Here is a 23111-nt window from a genome sequence, read left to right as displayed (position 1 = left end):
TCTTTACCCAGCATCCAGCCTGGATCCCCTGAAACCACTTGGCTGGACTAATTCTTACTAAAGTGAGAGTGATTGCAATTGGCCCTTGATAGTTACTTATTTTCCTTGGAGTGGAAAGCAGAAACACCCTTAGGATCCAAGAGGGACATCCCCTCTGCCACCAATATAGCAATCATAGGCTGCTGGGCCATCATTTGAAGTCCATTTCTTCGACCTTTATCACCCCGATAAAGTGTAGTAGAACAACCCAAAGCAGGGGCTGACCTAGATTCCCACTGACCCAGATTTTAGCTCTCCTGAGTGCAACCTTAGGCAAATTCCCATTTCCTCCTGTGCAAAGAGGAGAAAATGACCTTGTCACTTGAGAATTTTGCAATAGATTATACAAGGGCCCCCAAAAGTTCAGAATAGAGGGTCTCCAGTCAGGGCCGAGGGTGCTGGAGAGCTGTGTCCAAGGCCCACCTCTGCCTCTGGCTCATGATACAACAATTCTCTGGCACCTTCTGGGACTCAGTTTGCCTGTCTGTAAAATGAGCCATGCAGAGGGAGCTATGATTTCTCCTCCTTGGCGCCTTCTACATCCTGGCCTGAGGCATGAGGTATGAAGCTCCAACCCTGGGTGTTGCCTGTCTCCTGACTCTTCCTTCCCCCAGCGCCCCGACACCAAGACAGTCCTTTCCTCTTTTCCTTTTGGAAGTTTAAGAGGCTTCAGTGTCCTCCCTCTGCCTGGATCCCCTTTCTCTGCCCTTCCCTGTCCCCCTTACTTGGCCTGTCTGTAACATCTGCCCTTTGCTTTATTAATGCCCAGCCCTAGGGCACTAACCCCTCCCCCTGTGTCTAACAAGATCCCTCAGACCCCACCACTCCTTGTCCCTCCTAAGAAGGAAAGACAAAGCAGAGGTCATGGCCCTCCCTCAGTCCAGAAGGAAGGCAGCCAGCGGGGCCAGGCAGGCCCCAGACCTCCCCAGGGCATAGCAGCTCCCAGGGGCCTGTGGACTCAGCCCCTTCCTTCCCTAGGAGACGCCTCCTCTGTTGGGAAGCCCTTCTAATTGGCAAGCCCTCACGTCCCACCCTGTTCCTTGGAGCCTTGCTGGTTCTCCTCAGCAGGGACCAGGGCTGGCTTAGCCCCCTGGGGGCAGAGGGAACAGGCCTGGCTTGGACCTCCCTGGGGCCCCCGGCCCCCCAGGACTGCCTTCTGAAATTCACCTGATTCTCTCTGCTTCCCTTACAGAAAGCACTCCGATCCGAGGTAAGAGGCTCTTTCCTCACTCACCCACCCACTCACGCTCTCTCTCACTGCCCACCCAGTTCCCCAGACTTCAGAGGGGGCTGCCCCCCGCACCCCCTCCACGTGTCTCCTTGCCACCCTACCCGATGTTGGTCCAGTCTCTGTGTCTGTGCTGCTGTCTGTGGCTTGGGGTGCCAAGTGTGGCCGCAGTGGCTCCTCAGGGCACCTGCTTACAGGAAGAGGGGAGCTTACAGGAAGGGGCCACCTTCCCATGCCCACCCCCCGGAGTGCCAGACCCGGGGTTCTGACCACCCTCTGGCTGCAGCTATTGTCCATCTCTAACCTTGGTTTTCCCAGCTGTAAAATGAGGGTGCAGAGGAACCCTTTGGCTCTACAGCTCTTTTCTTTTTTTTTTTTTTTTTAATGGAGTAGGGTGTCTAGCCTGAGGGAACAGTCAGGCAGTCTCACAGGCCAGCCCTCCGGTGCTGCCCAGAGACTAGACTACAAATAGTCTGATGTGTGGGAGCCCTAGGAAAAGTCAATGTCTGGTTGTGACTTTGCCGTGAAACACTGTGTGACCGAAGGCAGGCTCCTTGCCATCTCTGGGGCCACAATGATGCCTGCCTGTCTGCCCTCCCCAGAGCCTGATTTTTCAGTCTGTGACTTCATGTCACTTCTGTGGGATAACCTTGAATAAAGCAGGGCGGACGGTTCTGCTTGAGAGCTTGGACTGGATTGTTGGACTCCTGGTGCCAGAATCTCCGCTTAAAGCCTGTGACTCAAACACAGTAGGAGAGACTCACTCATTTTCACTTACTCGTGGTCAGCAAGCTCTGGGTCCCAGCCTCTGAGTCAAACATACATAGAGATGTTCGCTCGGTTTCATTTACTTACACAAATGAGGACTTCAACCCAGGCCTTTGATTTCAAACATATTTGTAGAAACCTTTGCCTCATTTTTATTTATTCATGGGCACTCAAGGATTTTATTGAGTCCTGTGATTTCAGACATACTTACGGATGTTCAGTCAGCTTCATTTCCTTATGAAAGTGAGGATTTGTTTCAGGACTGTGGTTTCAGGAGTCTATAGGATAACTGGGTTCATTTCTGTTTATTCATTGGCACTGTAGCATTTGCCCCAGACTGGGCTTTCAGATATTCTTGGGATGGGTCATTCATTTTTATATGTTCATTGGGAGTGAAATCTTTAACCTGGGATTTCAAACATACTAAGGGGAAATCAGCTCTATTTTCATTTGCTTGTGGTCACCACGACCTCTGGTTTGGTCCTGTGATTTTAAATATACTTGAGGAAATGGGCCTCTCTCAATTTTCATTCACTCATAATCAACAAATCCTGTGATCCTGGTTGTGATTTCAAACATACTTGAAGCATTTTAACTTCAACTTTATTTGTGGGTCTGCAATGTTTTCATTCCAACCTCGGATTTTAAACACTTTTGAAAAGTTTCCTCGTTAACCTGCGAGCCCCTTCGACTTGGGTCTAGGACCATAATTTCAAAAACACTTGGCAAAGTTCACTCAGTTATTCATGAGCACCAGGATCCTGAATCCAGGACTGTGGTTTTAAAACAGGTGGGTAAATAAATTCAGACTGACTTACTGAGGTGACGTAAATAAATCCTTGGGGAAATTCAGATTCCTCATGTAGTTTCAGGTATAGAAGGCTTCTTTCACGCCTTTGATTCAAACATGCTAAATGTTATCAGTTTCAATGTCCTGTACCTCAGGTAAAGGATGATACCCCAGGTGTCAGGGGATGTACCCCAGCCCTGAAGTTTAAATTCTCTTGACAAAATACCACCCTGTCTCCATTTACTTGTGGGCACTGTAGGCTTTGATATCTGTCATTCCAAACACACTGAGGAACCCAGACTCTCGTTGGTTTACAGATGCACAGAGGTTGAAACCAACAAGCAGCTGGCCATTTCCCTGAACTTGCACATTATTTGCGATGACCCCTTAGGTCCCAGGGTCTCTTGAACCCACTTTCCCTCTTTCCTGGAGAGCATCATGGGACCCTTTACAAATACACCTCCCCCGTGCACTCCCCCATCTTTGTGGTTCAATGTGGCTGTCATTTATGCAGCGCCCACGGGTGGGCTGCTGCTTGTACAGTGACATGAAGGATTTGTCGGGGAGTCCTGTGTGTCCAGGCCAGGACGAGGCTAGGCTCAGGGCTGGGGGACAATGAGCCAGGGTAACCCCTGGGGTTTCTAGGCTAACTAAACTCTTCCATCTGCCTCGTGGCCCGGCCAGAGCAAGAGACAGTCTGGACTGGACTCCGGGACAGCCTTCCCGTCCTTCCCCCGCCTGCCCTGACTGCTCGAGCCTTCTGCCCTCTCTCCACAGGGGCCCTCCAGATTGAGAGCAGTGAAGAGACCGACCAGGGCAAATACGAATGTGTGGCCACCAACAGCGCTGGCGTGCGCTACTCCTCACCCGCCAACCTCTACGTGCGAGGTAGGGAACGCCGCATCCAGGTCAAAGGCAGGGACCTGCCCCATCCCGTTCCCCCTACCTCGGGCTTACAGCCTCCGGGCTCCCCTGTCCCCTGCACACCCGAGCCAGAAGATCCCCCGCCTGGATGCAGTGGGGACCGTAGGCAAGGCAGTGTGTCCCTCTCTGGACCTCAGTTTCCTTGCCTGTAAAATGGGGGTAGCTTAAACCCACTCCCACCCCGTGCCTGGTGATGGACGCCCCATGGGTTTTGGGATGTGGGTGGGTGGGGACAGGAGGGACTGTGGCAGGGTCGGGGAGGGGGTCAGTCTTGGGCCTACAGGGCAGGGGGAGCCTGCAGGCCTCTGCCCCACCCCGCCCGCCCACCCAACTGCCCATCCAAGTCGGCTTCTGTGCTGTGTGTTGTGCCGTGCCCCCTGTTCCGTGCTCGCTTCGCTTTTCCGAACTCCGTGGCCTCGTAGCTCCCCGCTTTACCACCCCTCCCCACAGCCCCTCTATCTGAGAGTTGGGGAGGGGTCTTTGAGGCATCCCCCCCTCCAAACCGGCCCACACCCTCAGCTGTCCCCTAGCCTGGTGCTATCTGTCTCATCCTAGTTACCCTCAGGAAAGGTCTGATTTAGGCCAAGGGAAGATGGGGCCACTGCGAGGCACACCCCAGGGGCCCGGCACTGCCCCTCCCAGGCTGAGGCAGGCACGGCACCCAGCAAGACGCGTCACTCTTGGAAGCAGGAGGTCCTTCTCCCGTGCCCACCCCACCCAGGAAGCCCTGGAAGTGTCTACACATACTTCCTTCTGGGTCCCTCCCAGGGGAGCAGCAGGGAGGCTCCCTTTGCCCCCGATGCCTCTGTAGACCCCCCACTTATCCTCATGTTAACTCTCTTGGATCCTTTTGGAAATGATAGTCTGCCTCCCCCTCCTCCACGGCTCCCCCATGCCCACCTCCCGCCTTCTGATCTGACTCTGGTAGAAACAGCTTCCACCAGGGAACCAGGGGGCCCGCCCCCGCTGTCCGAACCCCAGGGCTGCTCGGTCAGCTCCGTGTAATTGACTCGACTCTCCCCTCTCTGAGCTGCAGTTCTCCCCATTCGAAATGCCAAGCCCCTGCCTTTCCCACCTCAGAGGCCGGAGGGTTCCTCTTTGACCTGCAGACCCTCAGCCCCTGGGCCCTCGGCCCTCCTCCCAGTAAAGCCCCCAACCCCGAAGCAGTTCCTTAGTTCTGCACTTGAAGTTTTGCATCTTGTCTCTGAGGAGGAAGCTGCATGGAGGGAGGGGATGGGACCGCGGGGGTGTGGGCGGGCAGGGGCATACCTCCCACCCGCTGCCACAGCACCTCTGGTGAGTTCCAGTGCGCTCATGAATTCTGACTGACTGGTCTTCGTCTAACCTGCTTATTTCTTTGCAAACACCTGGGATGGGGGTTTGTAATTCTGGCATAACTCAGAGACAGAGCGGACAGCAGGCATGGGGCAGGGTGGGGGCGGGTGCTCAAGAGAGAGGGTGCAACCAGGGCGGGGGGCTTCTGTGTCCTCAGCCCCCAGAGGTGGGGTCCCCGGCTTGAACCTCCTTCCTGTTGGGGAGTCCGGCCTCCCAACCTTTGCCTGGGTCTCAGATGCTCCAAAATTAAATTTAAAAAGAAACGTTCAAAGGCGAATATAGATCTTGTATGTCAAGGAAAGAGAAAAGGTTGTTGCTGTTCTTTTTTATTTTTTAATTTTAATTTTTTTTGGTTTAATGAGAAAAAAAACAACAAACTATTGCAGCTTTTAGCCTTGGGAAGTCCTCTTTTTACTCTCTGTATCTCCCCTATTTTTTCTCTTCTCCCCATGTCATTGTGTTCTGCATCAAACCCCCTTTACATCCCTCAGAGCTTCGAGAAGGTTGGTGTGTTTTTTTCTTTTTTACTTTCTTTACCCACATTTTTACATTCTGAAAGTGACACGCACACACACAAAACTCACACAGACACACAGACACACACACACACAGAAAATAATAATAAAAAAAAGTAAATGGAATGTGAATAACTGGCACAAAACAAACAAAACAAAACAAAAAACCGCCAAGCGAGAGCAAAAACCCAGAAAGACACGAAAATCTCAGCCGCGCCCAGCCCGGCCTAGGGCCGGCCGCACACATGCGATGCTTGCATTGTGGTCACCTCTCTGTGCATCCGTTGGTAATGTTGTTGCTAAGTTTTTTGCACTCCTCGTCGTCATGGTAACTTGGGCCTGATGCATGTTGGGAGAATGTAAAAATTTCTCTGCATGCCACTCTTGTCGGTTTGGTTTGGTGAATTCCCAACACCTTCTGTTGGAGTGTTTCTTGTCTTCCGTTCCGTTTTTCTCCTTTGGTTTACTTCTTTTTCTTTCTTTTATTTATGAATTTCTTTTCTTGGTTTTGTTTCATTTTGGGGGGGAAAAAACCGATCGGTTCGTTTTTTTTTCCCCCCTCCCATCCCCTTCCTCAGCCCCTTTCTCCCTCAAAGCGTTTCGTCTTTGGTTCTGTATCGTGTTTCCGTGCTACTTGGTTTTGGTTTCTTGGGCTGAGCTGTTTTGTGGTTGTTCTCCAAACGCATTGTGATTTAAAAGCCAGTGTTCCTGTCCCAACTACCATCCAAGGAGGGCGGAAGGGGTCCCACAGCTGGGATGCTGGGGCAGAAAGTGACCACATGGGCTCTCAGGAGGGGCATAGGCAGGCGGTGGGAGGTCGGAGCCTGGTGAGGTGTGTGGGGAGAGCAGCCCATTTGCCTGCCCTTACTGCTTAAGCCCCTTACTATAGTGGGGAACGACCATGTTGGAAGGGAGCTTAAGCACACATGTTCCTGTCCTTCTGCCTTAGCGTGAGGCCAACGCCTGCCCTCCCAAACTACACCCATTTGAAGCATTTGAAGCACAGCTGAATGGGCACCTAACATTTTGAGTTCTTGCTTGATAGAACAACACATCCACATGTGGGAAGTGATCACCTTTAAATGGACCATCCACCCCAAATGGTGCATGCTTGGCACATGAACCATGTTCAAAATGGCAGCTGGCGTGATAACTTTATGCTTCTTGGCTGGGCACAAATAAAGAACTGCCTGTCAGAAAATAGGGCATGACTGATTTTGGAAGGCATACTTAGCCAGCTATCCTGTGTTTGAGTGCTATGCCTCTGCCTCCCAGGTGATATTGGCTGCTCCTCCCACCTTCTCTCAGACTTCAGGCCCAGTCACAGGTGTCATTTGTTCAGCAGTGCAGCCTGGTCACTTTCTGAGTCCCTGAGCATCAGAACTGTGGAATTCTGGAGAAAACCCAGGGGAACTTTGGACACAGCCTCTCCCCCTCTCTCTGCCTCCTTAACCTTCCCTCTACCCCTCTCCCTTCCCTTCTCTCTCTCTCTCTCTTTCGTTCGCTCTTTCTCTCTCTCTTTTTCAGCTCTTTCTCTCTGTGTCTCTCTCTCTTGTAAATCTTCAGGGATGCACACTTCCACCTTCTCCCTCCCTGAAGAAAGGCAAACTTTGACAGTCCTGTTCTACCCCCGTCCCCCAGTAAAATATTCATTTAGATTTCTAGCCCCCAGCTCCCTACCCAACACAGATGATAACTGAAGGCATAGGCCAGCCTGTTTGGGATCACCGTTCCCCCTTCTCTCGCCCTTGCTCCTCTAAACTCTCCAATATTAAGTCCAGGGCCAAGTTGGCAAGTGGACTTCAGGTGCAATAAGAGGGAGTTGATTTCTCCTATCTCTTTTTTTTAATCTGGTAGGGGAACTGCCAGACAGATTCTCAGGAATCCCCAAAAGATAAAAGGAGAGGGGTCCCCCCACTCCTACACCAAAGTTGGGGCCAAGTGAATTGGAACTGAGGGGTAGTTGAGGCCTCTGAAGATCATGTGGACTTTTTGGGCAGCGTAGCCTAGAGGTGAGAGTACAGACTCTGGGCTCAGCACATGTGCATTCAAATCCTGCCTCTACCCCCTACTTAGCTTTGTGACTTCAGTCTAGTAACTTGATTCACTTGATCTCTTGGAGACTCCATTCCCTCCTTTGAATAATATAGACCATCAACATGCCTAGCTCACAAGTTAGATGGGAGGATTCCATTGAGCAAATTAATACTAGCCAAGTGCCCTGTGTAGTAGATGGCACATAAGAAAATACAGTGGCATTGTTGTAAAAGTGAGAAATAAAGAGTCTGAGCAAAGGCTTCGGGAAGTCATCTCCTTTTGGGGGGAACCATCATTTCCTGTATGTTTTCATGTACTTCACATGTCCATAGTTTGAATAAGATGGCTTATGGGAAACTGCTTTGAAAAGAATCATAGGCCAGAAATTAATTCATTTGCTCAGATCTCTTTTTTTGCTAGTGCATTTCTGAGCCCACCCATGATCTCATTTCCTCCTCGCTCCAACCCCATCCCCATGAGATCTGTGACCTCCCCAGAGCTGTATCTCTTACTTTACCTCCCGTTACTCCTACAGGAAAAGCCATGGCCACATAGCCAGGAGAGGGCAAAAAAGACCCAGCTTGGGTGGTAGGCCATGCTTAAAAATATGGACCAACCCAGCAGAAGGGATAGGCCACCTGGCATGTTGTGCCCTAAAAACTACAATTGTTTGCATTGTAGTCTGAGCAGCAATGTTGCAGTTCATAGTTGCAAGGAATCCCCACCCTTCACAACCCAAGTCTTCATTTCACAGTTTCCAGCTTCTGCTGATGCTGGATGGTTCAGAGGATGGACTATTCAGATTTGCCTTTTCTAAAATTGATTTGCGATCCATAGGACCAAAGTCAAAACCATGCCCATTTTTTAATGTAACTGGCAGCTCTGTTCCCAGACCTCCCCTGGGGAATATGCAGCTCAGGCTTTTGACAAGGGTGGGAAGTTAACCAGATTTCATGCTCTTTGGCTGTTAATTTTCTTTTTTGTCTCTTTAAAATTATAAACCTTTAAGGTGTGGGTTAGTGAATAAAGATACTCTCTTTACCATTTACTTCCACAGCATAGCATTATTGAACCACAATGCACATGACCCAGTTAAATGGTGTACCAACTCTCCAATGTCCCTAAGATGTACAGAGAGAATTTGGGGCAAGGAAGAGACTTAGGGAAGAACTTTCCACCTTCACAAAATTTCAGATATCTTCAGAGTTCTGGAAGATACCAGATGGGACTAGATAATTTAGTGCCCAGTCTCGAATGCTAGGTAAAGAAATCGGTACTTCATGCCCTTGGCCAGTGGGAGGTCTAGATTGCCCCCCAATTTCCAGATCTTCAGAACCCTTTATTGTTCTATAGGCCTTTTAGATCAGTCTGTAGCATGGAATTGTATGGGACAAGTTGTTCTTAAAATTAAATTCCTGGTACCCAAGCTATATAATTGGTGGGTGTGACTTCCTGTCCCCTCAAAATAAGAGTAGGTTTAGATATTGGGTTTTAAGCCCCCTTCACCTCCTGTACTTTCAGAAAGGTTTCCATTGGGGTGTGTTGGCAATTTCCCCAGTTCCTACTCATTGAACTTGGCCATGCCAACCCCCCCATGCCCATTCCCGAGGCCCCTGACTTGACCCTGGGGGTAGTCAGTTGCACATCAGGACCCAGCCTTTCTCCTCATCCCACCTTCATCCCAAGGGGAGAGGGGGCTCCGGGGGTGGAGAAGCAGACTTCCCTCTACTTGGGCATGGTGGGGGGCTGGGAAGGGGATGTTCTGCAGGAACACTGAGCTCTAGACACCTCTCGCCTGCTGCCTGCCTCACACCCCTTTGCATTGCTCTTTCCTCTGTTCTGGGGGGGTGGGTGTGGAGAATATTAGATTACACCTTGTCATCTGGAAAGCCCCACATCTCCAGTAGCCACAGTGAGGAGGCCAAAGTGAGTCAGTCAATTGGCAAGATGTCATCCCATTTTCTACTAGAACCCCCCCAAAAGTGTGGGGGGGGGGACAGAGAACAAAAACAATATACGCTGAAAATGTCAACTACTTGCCAAAGACCACTGGTCAGCCCGTGGGCCAAGGGTCCAGCCAGGTCCCTCCAGGCCGTGCACGCTCTCCTGATGGCGGAGGGAGCTGGTGGTGGGAGGAGGGCGGCAGGATGGTGGAGAGGGAAGAAGGAAAGGAAGATGCACAAGAGAGGCTGCAGGGTGTTACCCACCCTCCCTGGGCCACAGGCTGGGCAAAGGAGGAGATGAGAAATGGGCTCTGGAATTAGGCCCTGACCCCTCCCTTCCCCCCGACAGGTGTAATCTAAGCTTAAGTAAACCCGTGGAGGCTGTAGAACTTCTTGGCATCTCCCCCCCTACACACACACCCTCTCCATCTGCATCCTCATTTTGGAGTCTAGAGGAGGCTCTGGCAACTTCTCTGATTCCAAAATGCCCAGCAGAGTCGTCCCCCTTCCCCCCAGCTGCGGCTTGCTGAATTGTGGAGATGTCTGACACTGTCGAGTTCCCTACCTAGTGCTTCAACCAGATCACCTCACTTTTGAGTTCCCCCCTCACTCCTTCCCACCCCCTTCTCCCCTGAACCCTACTCCCCTTTTTGGTTTTTGAGTTTCTGCTTCTTCCTGCCTGGGGGAGGGATTGTCTCCCAGTTGCTTTGACGGTTTTTGAGTTGTTTTTCCATGTGAATCGGGGTTTGAAGCCACCCACCCCCCCCAACCTGCCACCCCCACTGCCCACCCTCCTGACCCCCTCACCCACGTGGGTTCCCCCGCTGGGACCCCCCGGCTACTCGGTGACGAGAAGAGCTGGAAACCAGAGCCAGCTGGAGCATGCTGAGGACCAAGCTGGTGTGGTCCCCTTATAACCCGCCTGGACCCTCCATTCAGGTCGGTAATTGGGGGCGGGGGTTCCACGGGGCCACTCTGTCCCGTGGGCTCCGCACCCACCTTACTTTCTAACCTGTACCTCAAGCTTGCAGCCGGGGTGGAAAGACGAGTGGGTGGGTGTCAGCACCAAACTGGGCAGAACACAGCGTCAAGCCACCCCCCATTGCCAGCGGGAGGATGCCTAGAGGTCTCGGACCCCTGGAGGGTCTGAGCCACCTAGTGCCAACTGGGCACACTCCTCCCCAAATTCGTGGCAAACCAGCCCTCTTCCTACAGCACACCCTCAGAAGCAAATGAGGGGGGTGAGAACGCAAGTGGGCAAAGTTTCTTAGGTGTCAGCCTTTACAGTTTATTGGCAGATCCGTTTAACTGATGGCTGCCGGCCATGCTGGAGATTGTGAGCACTAAAATTACTGTTGTTGATAAATGCCCTCCCACATTAACTGACTTATAATTAACAACCCTGCACAGCAAGTCTTTTACATATTTAAGATGTATGCCTTGTCTCTACTTCTGGAAAAAGTTAGAGGTACCTTCTAAATTAGGATGCCTCCTAAGGGGAGATATTTTAAGATAAGATCAGATGTGGACACATTCTTTTGGGTGAGATGTTGAGCTTTGTGAAGGAATAAATTGGGCTCACATTTAACCTTTAAATCCTAAAGTCTGCTCTTACGTCCTTTGCTGTTCCAACAGTCCCTTCAGTATCAGCCTTTTACCGATGGCTTCTGGACAATTATTATGATGGCTGCTGGATATTATTTAACTGGTGCTTGCTGGTGATTGGGTACTTTTGCCCTCTTTGGTGTCCCCAGAGGATAAGGACTCACAAGTTGGAAAGAGCCAGATGCCAAGAAAGGACACCTGGCTGTCATTCTGGCCACTTAATGTGGTGAGCGAAGACTCACTTTATCTGAGAGGCAGGAACCAGGCAGGCTGACTTGGAGCTCTCGTCCTGCCACTTGCTTCCTTCGTGACGGCCAGCTAGCCCTGTCCCCTCGCCGAGCCTCTAGCCCTCATCCACAAAATGGATTTCAGGACATTTGCCTCTCAAAATTGTTGGGAGGGATAAAGCAAGATGGAGAGTCAATAGAAATTCTTACTGTATCCTTTTCTTTTCTTTTTAATTCATTCCCAAAACCCCTTAAGGTAGAGAATCTAATTGATCTTCCCAGCACTCCGAAAGGCCGACAGAGTCGTCGTCAGCCCCTTGTCTGGGTTGAGCATCTACCATGCGCCGGGCACTGCCCCACCCAGTCAGCTTAATGGCTTCTCGGCTGTCATCCTGTTGCCTCCATTTCACAGATGAGGAAACTGAGGCCCTAGGAGGATGAGGGACATTCCCAAGGCCACAGGGCCCACTCAGCTCCCTCACCTCTGCCTGAGGAGGTTTTGGGGGGACTCTGAGACCTCGGGGAGCTTGTCTCGGTGTGTGATGGAGTTTGTGGACCTCCGTTTGATGAGGGCTAAGCAAGGGTCTTCCTGAGCAGTGGGCCAAGAGGGCTGTCAGTGGGGGAGGGGGTTGGTTTGCTCCGAAGCACCTCTCGGAGAGGATCTCATCTCTGCAGCTGCCTCGAGCCTCCAGCCGATGCTCCGGGGTGCTGGCTGGGGAGGCCAGACCCTGTGTTCTGCCTGGGGGGCGGGGGCACCTTCTTGGGGAAGCCACAGCCCTCCTCCTTTCAGACCCCGATTTTCAGCCCCACACCCATTCCATGGTTTTTTTTCTTCTTGCTTTTGGGTGTTTGGTTTTTATTTCAGAGGGTCTTTAATTTGTCTTTTTGGATCTTTTTTTTTTTTTCCGCTTTGTTTTTTCATTTGTTTCTCCTGGTTTTGTTTTGGACGTCGATGCTGATTTCTGTCCTTGATTAATTAGATCCCCCACGCTCATCCCCCAGCTCATCCCCCATCGTGTTCTGTTTCCATGACAACGCAGCGTCGGCATCCCACTCGGGCCTCGCTGTGGATGCCGGCGGCTGGCCTGGACTGTGTCCACTGGCTGGCCGGACCCCATTCTCCCCCAACTCCCCCCACCCTCCACCCAGCCCTGCCAGAAAGCCGCCCCCCATCTCAGTGCCCCGTCCTGCCCCTCACTCCCCAGTCTGTCTGCATGGCCCCTCTGTCTTCCTCCTGTCCCCCCACTGCACCCCTAGCCCCTCCCCTCAAACAGTACCCTCCACTCCCACCATCCTGTCTCCAGCGTGACTCTGGACTTTTCGCGGGGCTTCCTTTTCCGAAGGGCTGCCAACTTCTTCACCCTCCCTCCCACCCCCACGGAGCTCCCCTTCTCTTTGCCTCCAGCTGGGATTCAGGGAGCAGAGGTTGGGATTCTTAGTTCAGAAGCAAGACCGGAATAGAGGGAGTCAGCTGCCTCCCCGTCTCTCCTGAAGCTCTCTCTGTAGAGCAGGCCAGACCCCCCGCAACCACCCTCTCGGGTTTGGCTTGCTCCCCCAGTGCCATGTGAAAGTTAGCCAAGCTGGGCATGCTGGAAGTCCCTGTCTAGCCCTTCTGAGCCTTGTGAGCCCCCAATCTGTCATCTCTATGGTTGGAGATAAGACTCCTCCTTGCCCCCCCCCACAGCTGGGGGCCCCCCCACCTGGCTTCTTATGTCTGGAGATCTCAGCCAGGGACAGCCTCTTTCTGGCTAGAAGGACTTACTACGCTAACCCTAGTCCTTCCCCCTGTACATCTGTGGGAGAGAAGTGCCCTTTGGAATGGAAGTTCAGATGCATGTTAGCGTCCACCCTTGGCCCTCCACCCCGAAACCCATTCAACTTCCGAAAATGGAGCCCCCGAAATGCATCCTGCTGCCTTCGTGGTCTGTGAGACGGGACAGAAGGCTGCATCCGCTTCCCTGCTAAGAAACGCACAGAACATGTCCCTGTTTATCAACGTTCCAGTCCATTCCCTTGTTTATTATTATTATTATTATTATTATTATTATTATTAATATTCTATTTATTATCCTGCCAGGGCTGTGATGTGACAATGTGACATGTTGCATTGGGTCACATTTGCTAGAATTAATATGCAGCATTGAAGTGGGCCCCCTCCCCTCTTTCTCTTTCTCTGTCCCTCTCTCTGTTCCTCTGGCCCTGATTTTCTCTCTCTCTCTCTCTCTCTCTCTGTCTCTCTCTCTCTCAGCTCATCTGTCTCTCCTCTCTGGCACCCACATGAGCGCCACCCTAAAGGCCCTGAGATCCAGGTCTCATCTGTGCACTAGCCCCTCTCTGTCCCTCCTGGCTCTTGCTCTCTCCTCTATGTCTCTCTCTTTCTCTGTCTCTCTCTCTCTCAACCAACCTATTTTGCATGCTGTTTGTGATCCTGAGAGCTGCATCTATCAATGGAAACTTGTCAGAACTGACAGAAGCTTTTAGAAGGGTTTCTATACCCAAAAACCACAAAAATTTCATTAGAGTTTCTCATCTTTTCCTTGAGGGCCCCGGGGAAAGTGGGCGGGGCCCTGGGTCCCCAAGGGGATGGGTGGGGGGCCCAGGTGTTGGCCCCCTCTGCCTCTCAGTCCCAGCGCTGCCATGGCCTGTCCTTTCCCCATCTGACTGTCCCCCAGCCCCCCGACACTCGCGGCCAGAACCTTCCGAAGCTCCCCACCTGGGAGTGCGGGTGGAGGGGCTGCCTTCCGAAGCCATGTCTGTCAGCAAAGATGAGAAACGGCTGATAAATTTTTGTGTTCATATCTGTGCTGTGACCAGCCACTCTGGTCGCTGAAACCCTGTTGCTATGGAATAATGCTTCATGTCTCTTTTATTATATATCGATATATCTCTCTATATATTGTTTGTGAAGTACCTTCTTTTGAAGTTATGGTTTCTTTGTGTTGGAATTTGTTTTGTTTTGTTTTTTTTTTAATTTGTTTTTTGTTTTTTTTCATTTGGAAGAAAAAAAATTTCAACTGGGGGGGAGGCAGCAGCCCTGTTTATATTTAAATTGTTTTCCACTTTTTTTTCCTTTTTTTCTTTCTTTCCTTCTTTCTTTCTTCTTGCTTTTCTTTCCTTTCTCCCATATTCCGTCTCCCTCCCACCCCGTGCATCTCCCTCTGCCTGCCGCTGCCGCCGCCCCCCCCCAGTCCGCCGCGTGGCCCCTCGATTCTCCATCTTACCCATGAGCCACGAGATCATGCCAGGTGGCAACGTGAACATCACCTGCGTGGCCGTGGGCTCTCCCATGCCATACGTCAAGTGGATGCAGGGGGCGGAGGACCTGACACCGGAAGATGATATGCCCGTGGGTCGGAATGTGCTGGAACTCACAGATGTCAAGGATTCTGCCAATTACACATGCGTGGCCATGTCCAGCCTGGGTGTCATCGAGGCTGTGGCCCAGATCACAGTGAAATGTAAGCAGGGCGCCGGGAGGTCAGCGGTTTCTGACCCCCAGATGGGAGGTACAAGTGGAAAATTTCTGAGTTACCAGTTTGGCTTCAGTCTTTCATGGACATTAAGGGGATCATGGTTCTCTGGACAAATATTTAACACTTATAAATGATTCTGGGCCTGACCCCATGGGATGAGACACAGACCCAACTCTTTTTTGAGCTCACAGTCCAGAGAAGGAAATTTCTGCATAGCCATCCCCATGGGGTTGAGTTACAGGCTGCTGGGGCCACATAGTGTCATTCTGGCCCCCACCATAAAATTACCACTTTCTGGGCATGCTCAGTCAGGGAAAGACTACACATTGAACAAAAATGAACCAGAGAAGACAGGGTGCCATTCTCAGAAAAGGAAGCAATCTGTGCAAAAACTCAGGATTGACACTGGGGGTTTTGGGGGCTGGAACAGAGGACTGCAGATTCTCCTGCTGTCTCAAATTTATGGTGAAACTCAGAAGGTGCCCAAAATAATTTTCAAGCATGACGACACTGGCCAAGAAACACCACCCTCGGGCTAAATCCAGTCCTTCATTTATTTTTATAAATAAAGTTTTATTGACACAGACCCATTCGTTCATGCCTGCCTGTGGCAGCTTTTGGGCTACAAGGGCTGTGCTGAGTAGTTTCAACCAGGATTGCCCTATCCTGCAGAATTGAAAACCATTACACCTGGCCCTTTGCCAGAGCTCTGCCCTAGCTAGGGCCACAGATGATGTTGGCATTAGCTGGCTTTTTGGTTATTCTGCTAAGGGGTTACACTCTGGTGAATGCTTCCTTGGCTTGTGACGTGGACCCAGACTACTCAACTGTGCTTCCACCAGCTAGTGAGAGGCACAAACCTAAGGTCGTACCTGTGCTGCTGGCCATGAGTCAGAGGTCACCACAGCCCCTTCCTCAGATTCAGTCAGTTGCAGAGTTGTTTCTAGAACTCAGAAAACCCATTTACTTGTAGGTCACAAGTTTATTACAAGGGATACCAAAGAATATGAATCAAAGCCAAATGAAGGAACACACGGGGTGGGGGGCCCAAACAGAGGAGCTTCTGTCCTCGTGGAGTTTGGGGTCTGGCACAGTGTCGCTGTCTCCCCAACCTGGACACTCTCCAGATTTCCTCCTTTTGGGCTTCTGTGGAGGCTTCATTACTTTGGCACGACAGATTCGCTCATTGGCCACTGACAGCTGGTTCAGTTTCCAGCAGGTCTGGGGGTCGTGGGGACTGAAGGAACAAACGTTCCAACCTCTAGCCACACAGTTCTCCAGGCAACTAGCCCCAACCTTCGGTGCTTCCAGAGTCACCTTATTCACATAAGAACAGACTCCTGTATGAGGGCCTTGGGAGCCCTGTGTCAGGCTCTGTGGACAAAGAGCAAATCTTTATGATTGAGATAAATCTGCACACATACGTACATGTACTTTTTGGTCATTTGAACGACCAATATATGTTTCTTATAAGTCATAATATCCCAGCAACTACAGACAAACCTTGGTCCCTGCCAGTAGGGAAAACAAAGTGATGACCCTGGGTAGTCTGGGGCGGCCAGGGTGGCGTGGGAGGCATGACAAGTGAGCTTCTGCAGCAGCAGCAGCTACATGGCTCCCTGGGGATGGAGAGTCCCAGGTACAGGGAACGGGAACTGTGAAGTGGGAACAGACAGATAAGCAAAGTGAACTGTAGACCAGGGGCCACCAGTGTCTCTCCCCAAAGTAAATATTTTTCTTCTATAGCAAACTAGTTTGTTAAAAGGAAAAGGTGGTGCTAGTGGCCATTTAGTCTCTGCTGCTGCCACTCAGCTGCCCATTATAGTGGCCAAGCCACTGTGGGTAGGACATCCACACAGCAGGTTTCAATAAAACTTTATTTACAAAAACACATGCCGGTCCTGGGTCTACAGTCTGCTGACCCTTGCTTTAGATGGTGACGTAGGCTCCAGAGGGCCCTTTGTGGCTGACAGTCACAGGCCTGAGGGTCTGCAGCTGGTGTGCCCCTGACATGTGTCCGTCCTTCACCCACAGCTCTCCCCAAGGCCCCTGGGACGCCCGTGGTGACGGAGAACACAGCCACCAGCATCACCATCACATGGGACTCGGGCAACCCAGATCCCGTGTCCTACTACGTCATCGAATACAAATCCAAGAGTCAGGATGGGCCGTATCAGATCAAAGAGGACATCACCACCACGCGCTACAGCATCGGAGGCCTGAGCCCCAACTCCGAGTATGAGATCTGGGTGTCTGCCGTCAACTCCATCGGACAGGGTCCCCCAAGTGAGTCAGTGGTCACCCGCACAGGCGAGCAGGCACCAGCAAGCGCCCCAAGGAATGTGCAGGCCCGCATGCTGAGCGCGACCACCATGATCATCCAGTGGGAGGAGCCTGTGGAGCCCAACGGCCTGATCCGGGGGTACCGGATCTATTACACCATGGAGCCCGAGCACCCCGTGGGCAACTGGCAGAAGCACAACGTGGACGACAGCCTGCTGACCACCGTGGGCAGCCTGCTAGAGGACGAGACCTACACCGTGCGCGTGCTGGCCTTCACTTCTGTGGGTGATGGCCCCCTTTCTGACCCCATCCAGGTCAAGACGCAACAGGGAGGTGAGGCTGTGGGAGGTGTGACTCCGTGGGGGTCAGGGATGCCTGTGATGGGAGGAAGTGGTGGTGCTGGATCTCCCAGCAGGCAGCGGGCCCCACTGGAAGCCACAAAGCCATTCTTTGTCCCACACCGTGCTTTACAATGCAGCCATGTGCTGCTTAACAGCTTTTTGGTCAGTGACAGGCCACAAAGACGACAGTGGCCCCAGTGGGCTGTGCCATCTAGGTCTGTCATTACAATTACAACATTCTCACAGCGCCGCAGTCGCCTAACGATGTCTCAGAATTTGTCTCTGTTGTTAAGCAACAAATGACTATTTTCGGGCTACCATTTAAAATCAAAGTCCCAGAAAATCCAAATTCTGCTTCCTTTGGGAAATCTGATTTTACAAACCACCCGACATCCAGATAGGTCCCAGCAGCTGCATCTAAAACGAGGGGCACTGTTTCTGCTTCCCCCTCTTCTCACTTGGCGGCACTATTGGTATCTGAGTTTGAGAACCCCTGTTTGCTGCTCCCATTGGAGAGATCCATGCTGGCTGTTCTGAAGTAATTAATGCAAAGTGCATCTACCCAAAGGCCCTGGACTGCTGGCCGGCTCCAGTTGAAGGCCTAGGGATGGAAGTGGGGAGCATTTAGGTTCATGGGGTCCCAAGCAGTTGCTGAGCCTTTTTTTGGGCTCAGGGCTCCATAACCTCAAATCCAGAAAGACTCGGGCAGCTGCACAAGCACAGGGGCTGGAGCTCTGCTGCTGCAGAGGGGTGCAGCGTAGAGAGCCACGTTTCAAAATATCCCCACCAATTTAGAGAAATCAGTTCAGTTTAATTGGGAGGAGGAAGAAGGTGCTGGGGTGAATAGCAAAGGGAATTTCTTAATGTTTCTACTGGCAGAGAGAGGGGGTGGAGGGGGGGATTGAGATGGACAACTAACAAGGATGATACCGGGTTCCCAGAAAGATAAGAGAACAGTGGGCAAATATTCTGGAAGCTTCCAGAGCTGAATAGTCTTCCTTCAGGTGCTCTTTTGGGGGTGGGCACCCTAAGCAGATGGATTCCCCCATCCTCCCCTTTCATTTCTGTTCCTTTGTCCCACCCCCAGTACCTGGCCAGCCCATGAACTTCCGGGCAGAGGCCAAGTCGGAGACCAGCATCGGGCTCTCATGGAGCCCCCCAAGGCAAGAAAGCATCATCAAGTATGAGCTCCTGTTCCGGGAAGGCGACCTTGGCAGAGAGGTACCCAGGGGGTGGGGGGCAGGGTGGGGCTGGGAGGCTGCTCTCACCTGTTCTTTGTTTCTCTGGCGTGGCTCCCCGATTCTGTACCTGAATGCCTTTGCCCCTATTTATTGCTAATTTCTCCACCTCCTTTCTGTTTCTCCATCTCTCCATGTCTTTCTCTCCCTTCCCTCTGCCCCACTTATTTCTCTCTTTGCTTTCCCGGGTTTCACTTTCTCTCCGTTTCTATAATTCACTGACACTTCCTCACATGAGTCTCTTTCTCTCTGTATCTCTTTCTGTCTCTTCTGTGCCTCTGCCTCTGTATCTCTCTGCCTCTGCCTATCCCTCTGTCTCTGTCTCTTTGTCTTTGTTGCAATCTCGCTGTCTCTCTCCTCTCTTTCTGTCTCTCTGTGTCTGTCTCTGCCCCTGTCCACACCCAGGTGGGAAGGACCTTCGAGCCGGCCACAAGCTTCGTGGTGGACGACCTCAAGCCCAACACGGAATACGCCTTCCGCCTGGCCGCGCGCTCCCCGCAGGGCCTGGGCGCCTTCACCTCGGTGGTGCGGCAGCGCACGCTGCAGTCCAGTAGGTGTCTCTCGGACCCCACCCTTCTCTGTGGGGGGGACCCTCGGCCCAGCGCAGCAGCCCTGGCTAACTGGGGAGCCCACCACGGGTGGGGGGCATCCTGGCCCGTTCCAGCCTGGCCCCTCGACTTCAGACATGACCACCCGCGCTGCAGGGGGGGGCTCGCCCCAGGCTTCCCACAGTCTCCTGTGTCTGTTTCCCTGGGGCTGGGGACAAGATGTGGCTGGTTTGCCCCTGTTGGGGAGTAGCAGACCACATCTTCTCTCCCCTTTCTCTCCCAGATTTGGGGCTAATTGAACAGTCACACTGTGCCCTTCCCACACGCATTTGAGGGGTACACGAGGCTGTCACAACTCATACCCCATTGTGCCCAGAGAGCAAAGGGCACGGAGATGAACTCACTTCCCGGAAGGGCAGGTGGCGGTAGCCCTTCTGCCCCAGGACCAGGACCTCCATTGCCAGGGCAGGGGTGGGGGGCAGGGGAGTCAAAGTCAAAGGTTTGTGGGGTACAGGCCTCAATACAGGCTTTTAAATTCCTGGAGTTCTTCGCTGTGCCCGCCCGGCCTCCCTGTCACAAACAAGTCACCTTCGGGCCAGGACTGCAGCAGGCTCAGGGCTGCACGGCGCCCACCGGCCCCGAGCTGCTCCCTGCCTGCGCTGAGCACAGGGCCGAGGCAGGGCCCTTCTCCTGCGTCTCCTGCCTCCCTTCCCTCCTCTGCTCCCTCCTCTTCCCTCAGCCTAGCCCAGCTTGGCCTCTGCCGCCATGGCCTCTGCTGCCGTGGCTCTCCTCCCCCCTTCTCAGTCAGTCACGCCGTGGCCATCCCAGGCCTCGTTCCGGAAGCAGCCTCGGTGTGTGCGCACACAGGGGTTCACGGGTCAGTCAAGGGTGATGTCGGCTCGGGCCAGGGCATCTCAGCCAGCGGAATCAGGGGCCTCGGAGACCAGTTCCCCCACCACCCCAGCCCCCACCCCTTCTTCCCGCTGCCACTTGCCGAGCCGAGCCAAGCGCGCCCCAGCTCAGCGGCGCCTGGGTGTTTGTGCGTGAGGTGGAGATCAGTGAGGGTGTCCTGTGGCTTGGGCGGCCACGTGACAGGCCGGCACAGGTGCCGTGAAGGTGAGTACTCGCTGGTCTCAAGCAGGTTCACAAAAACGGCCCACCCTGCGTGCCCCCAGGCTCCTTCCCCACCACCCCGCTGCCCCCGCAGCTCCGGGCTACACCAGTAGTCCAGAGCCCGGTTTGGGCCTTGAAACCCTCTACCCAGAAAAGGGGAGTTGGAACCATGCACCCCACACATGCACTGCCCCCCCACCACCACCACCAACTCCCTCCCAGAATGTCACGCAGGTTGGGCTGGATTGTGAAGGAGGCGGCCTCTGCGGTCGTCTAGAACGCGGCTTTGGCCCAGCCAAACGAACCTCCGGGGCGGCCCAGGACAGGGAGTGGGGGAGAAGGGACTCCCCCCTTCTTGCCCCCAGACGGGTGGGGCCCAAGAAAGCTGCAGCCAAGTCTCAGGGCCAGGCGTCTCCCCCAGGGGCTGCGGGCTTCTTAGGCTCAACTCAAGGGTAGGTGGAGGCCAGACCACTCAGCCGTGGGTCTCCCCAGACACCGTCCCACCTCCCCGCCTCGTCGGCACCAGCCCGGAACTGCAGCGTGCCCACTGAGGGCCTGCTCACACCCGGAGACCCACCCAGAGCTCGGTCTGGCCTTGTAGCTCGGCGTTCCGCCATTCCCTCCCTCGTAAGAAAGTCTTATAAGTTAGCAGTTGAAGAGTGGAAGGTAGGTAACAGACTGGGAGTTTTCTGGAAGGCGTCTTTCTTTCTTTTATTATGGTTTTTCTCATCATCATCACCATCACCGTTGTTTCTTATTTTATTATGGTTTTGGTTTTGTTTTTCCTCCCCCTTTCGCAGCAAATCCATTCCTTCTGGCACATTCCCCAATTGGTCTTTCTGTTCCTGCCTGACTCCCCCAGGCACTTTTGGTTGGGGTGGCTGGTCAAGAAATGGGGAGCATAGGTGTGTAGTCCCAGAGAAAGGATCGCTAGTGTTTCTCTTTAAGAGAGACTGAACAGCCATTCTTGTTGGAGTAGTCTTTGGACTCTGAGGTCTCCGGTAGCCTGATGTTTCTGAGGCTGGGGCTCTGGTTCACCCTTGGGTCCCAGACCCTTGCTCAGGTTGCACGCATATTCAGTAGTCTACAAACACGCGCTCGGTGAAGAGGGCTGCCGTGGTGGTGAGAGGCTCCGTGCCCTCTAGTCTCAGGCAGACCAGCAACCTCTCTGGGCCCCCTTCTAGGCGAGGAATCAGGGCAGTACAGAATGTGTGGTTTGAGCCGGTCTCAACTGGCCTGCACCCATAGGGGCACGGGCTGAGCTCTGAACTCCCAGGCTCAAGCCGAGATACCCATGGACAATAGCTGAGCCGGCATGCAGATCCTGGTTCTGCCCACTCCCAACACACACCTCAGCCCAAGCCCTTGGCCAGGCAAATTGTCATTTCTGGACCTCAGTTTCCTCATCTATAAGATGAGAGGTGATGGGTGGGGACAAGGCACCCCGTTGGTTCATGACTAACGCTAGAAAGCCCATCAAACTGGCTTCCCTGCTTTCAAAGTTTGGAGGGGTACCTGAGGCTGTCACAACTCGTTAATAATGTGTAACAAGGGGTGTGGGGGACAGGAGTGATAGTTTTGTCTACCTAGGGGTGTTGTGAGAAATCACTGGGACCCATTTTCAGCCCATAAAGGACTTAATTTACCAGATGCAAAAGAGGTATAGAATGTGAGATTTATTCTCAGCATAGTCTGTGCGGCTTAATGGTGTTTCAGTCAAAGAGGGACCGCGTATTCGCTGGGGACCCAGCAGGCTGCAGCACCTAGCCTCGGTGTAGGGTAGACTCCTCTAGGCATCCGCCATTCGCTACTCTGTGATGTTTGCACAACGATGGAATTGCCTAATGACGCATTTCCCAGAAAGGATCCCCAATGTGAAGCAGTGTGACTGCAATGCCCTTAGCACAGGGCCTGGCACATAGTAGGTGCTCAATACACAGAGACTAGTGCTATTATTTCGTAGAGCCCTAACATGCATAGCAGGTACGTAGTATGTGGGAACTCCCACTGTTATTCAACAACACCCTCAGCGCACTGCCTGGCACACAGTAGGTGTTCTATAAGTGTAGCTGTTGTGTTACTCTAAACCTGGATTGGCACGGTGTTAGCCTCTTGATGAATAGTCTTTCTTAGTAGTGTGTCATAAATTTACCCTGTGCCAAGTGCACAGGAGGTACCCCAAGCATGGGGCTGCATTCCGTGTCTGCATAGCCTCTGGCCCAGTGCTGGGCACACAAAAAGTGCTCCTTACAAAGTTGGAAAGTTACTAGAGCTGGGTGCTTAGTAGGTGCTCGTGTGAGAACCACTGTCAGTCTGACAGGGCCTATCATGGTTGGAGGTACACAGTTTTTGCTTGAAACATGGAGTTATTATCTGCAAAGTCCTTTGGACCATGTGTACGAAAGTCAGTATTTGATTAAGACTGTGATCATTCTTGGGGCCCTTAGTACAGTTGTGCATTGCTTGATCAAGTTCCAGTCCCCAAGGGCCCATGTCCATGACAGCGGTCTCTACCACACAGCCTAGGCATGCTCTTGGCTGCACTGTCCAAATCTGTGTCATTGCTCAGTGGCTCCCAATGAAAGCAACCGACAGTGCATTTCTCAGCAGATACCCTCTTTGCAAAGTGACAAGTGACTATATAGAAGCAGAGTGGGTGCTTTAGAAGGGAAACAATGAAAATTGTACAAGGCCCTTAGTGCAG

At 52.6% G+C, this 23111-nt stretch overlaps 1 protein-coding gene across 7 annotated transcripts in view; it reads left to right on the top strand.

The window, feature by feature from the left end:
* Positions 1-23111, top strand: part of PTPRS (protein tyrosine phosphatase receptor type S) — a gene marked incomplete at both ends in the record, with an annotated part of 57897 nt that overhangs the window by 14271 nt on the left and 20515 nt on the right. For 6 of the 7 annotated variants that reach the window (XM_084248821.1, XM_084248822.1, XM_084248818.1 and 3 more), the window contains 5 exons: positions 3603-3713; positions 14600-14869; positions 16919-17500; positions 18596-18729; positions 19152-19296. In XM_084248821.1, the coding sequence (XP_084104947.1) occupies positions 3603-3713; positions 14600-14869; positions 16919-17500; positions 18596-18729; positions 19152-19296 (1242 nt within the window). Of the gene's footprint in view, positions 1-1231; positions 1250-3602; positions 3714-14599; positions 14870-16918; positions 17501-18595; positions 18730-19151; positions 19297-23111 lie in introns of all 7 variants that reach the window. The other variant, XM_084248816.1, reaches the window with a different exon arrangement.

This window comes from Talpa europaea (assembly GCF_964194135.1).
Source record: "Talpa europaea genome assembly, chromosome: 12".
NCBI classification, from domain to species: Eukaryota; Metazoa; Chordata; class Mammalia; order Eulipotyphla; family Talpidae; genus Talpa; species Talpa europaea.
The sequence above is the reverse complement of the archived record's forward strand: the minus strand, read 5'-3'. Positions and strand labels throughout refer to the sequence as shown.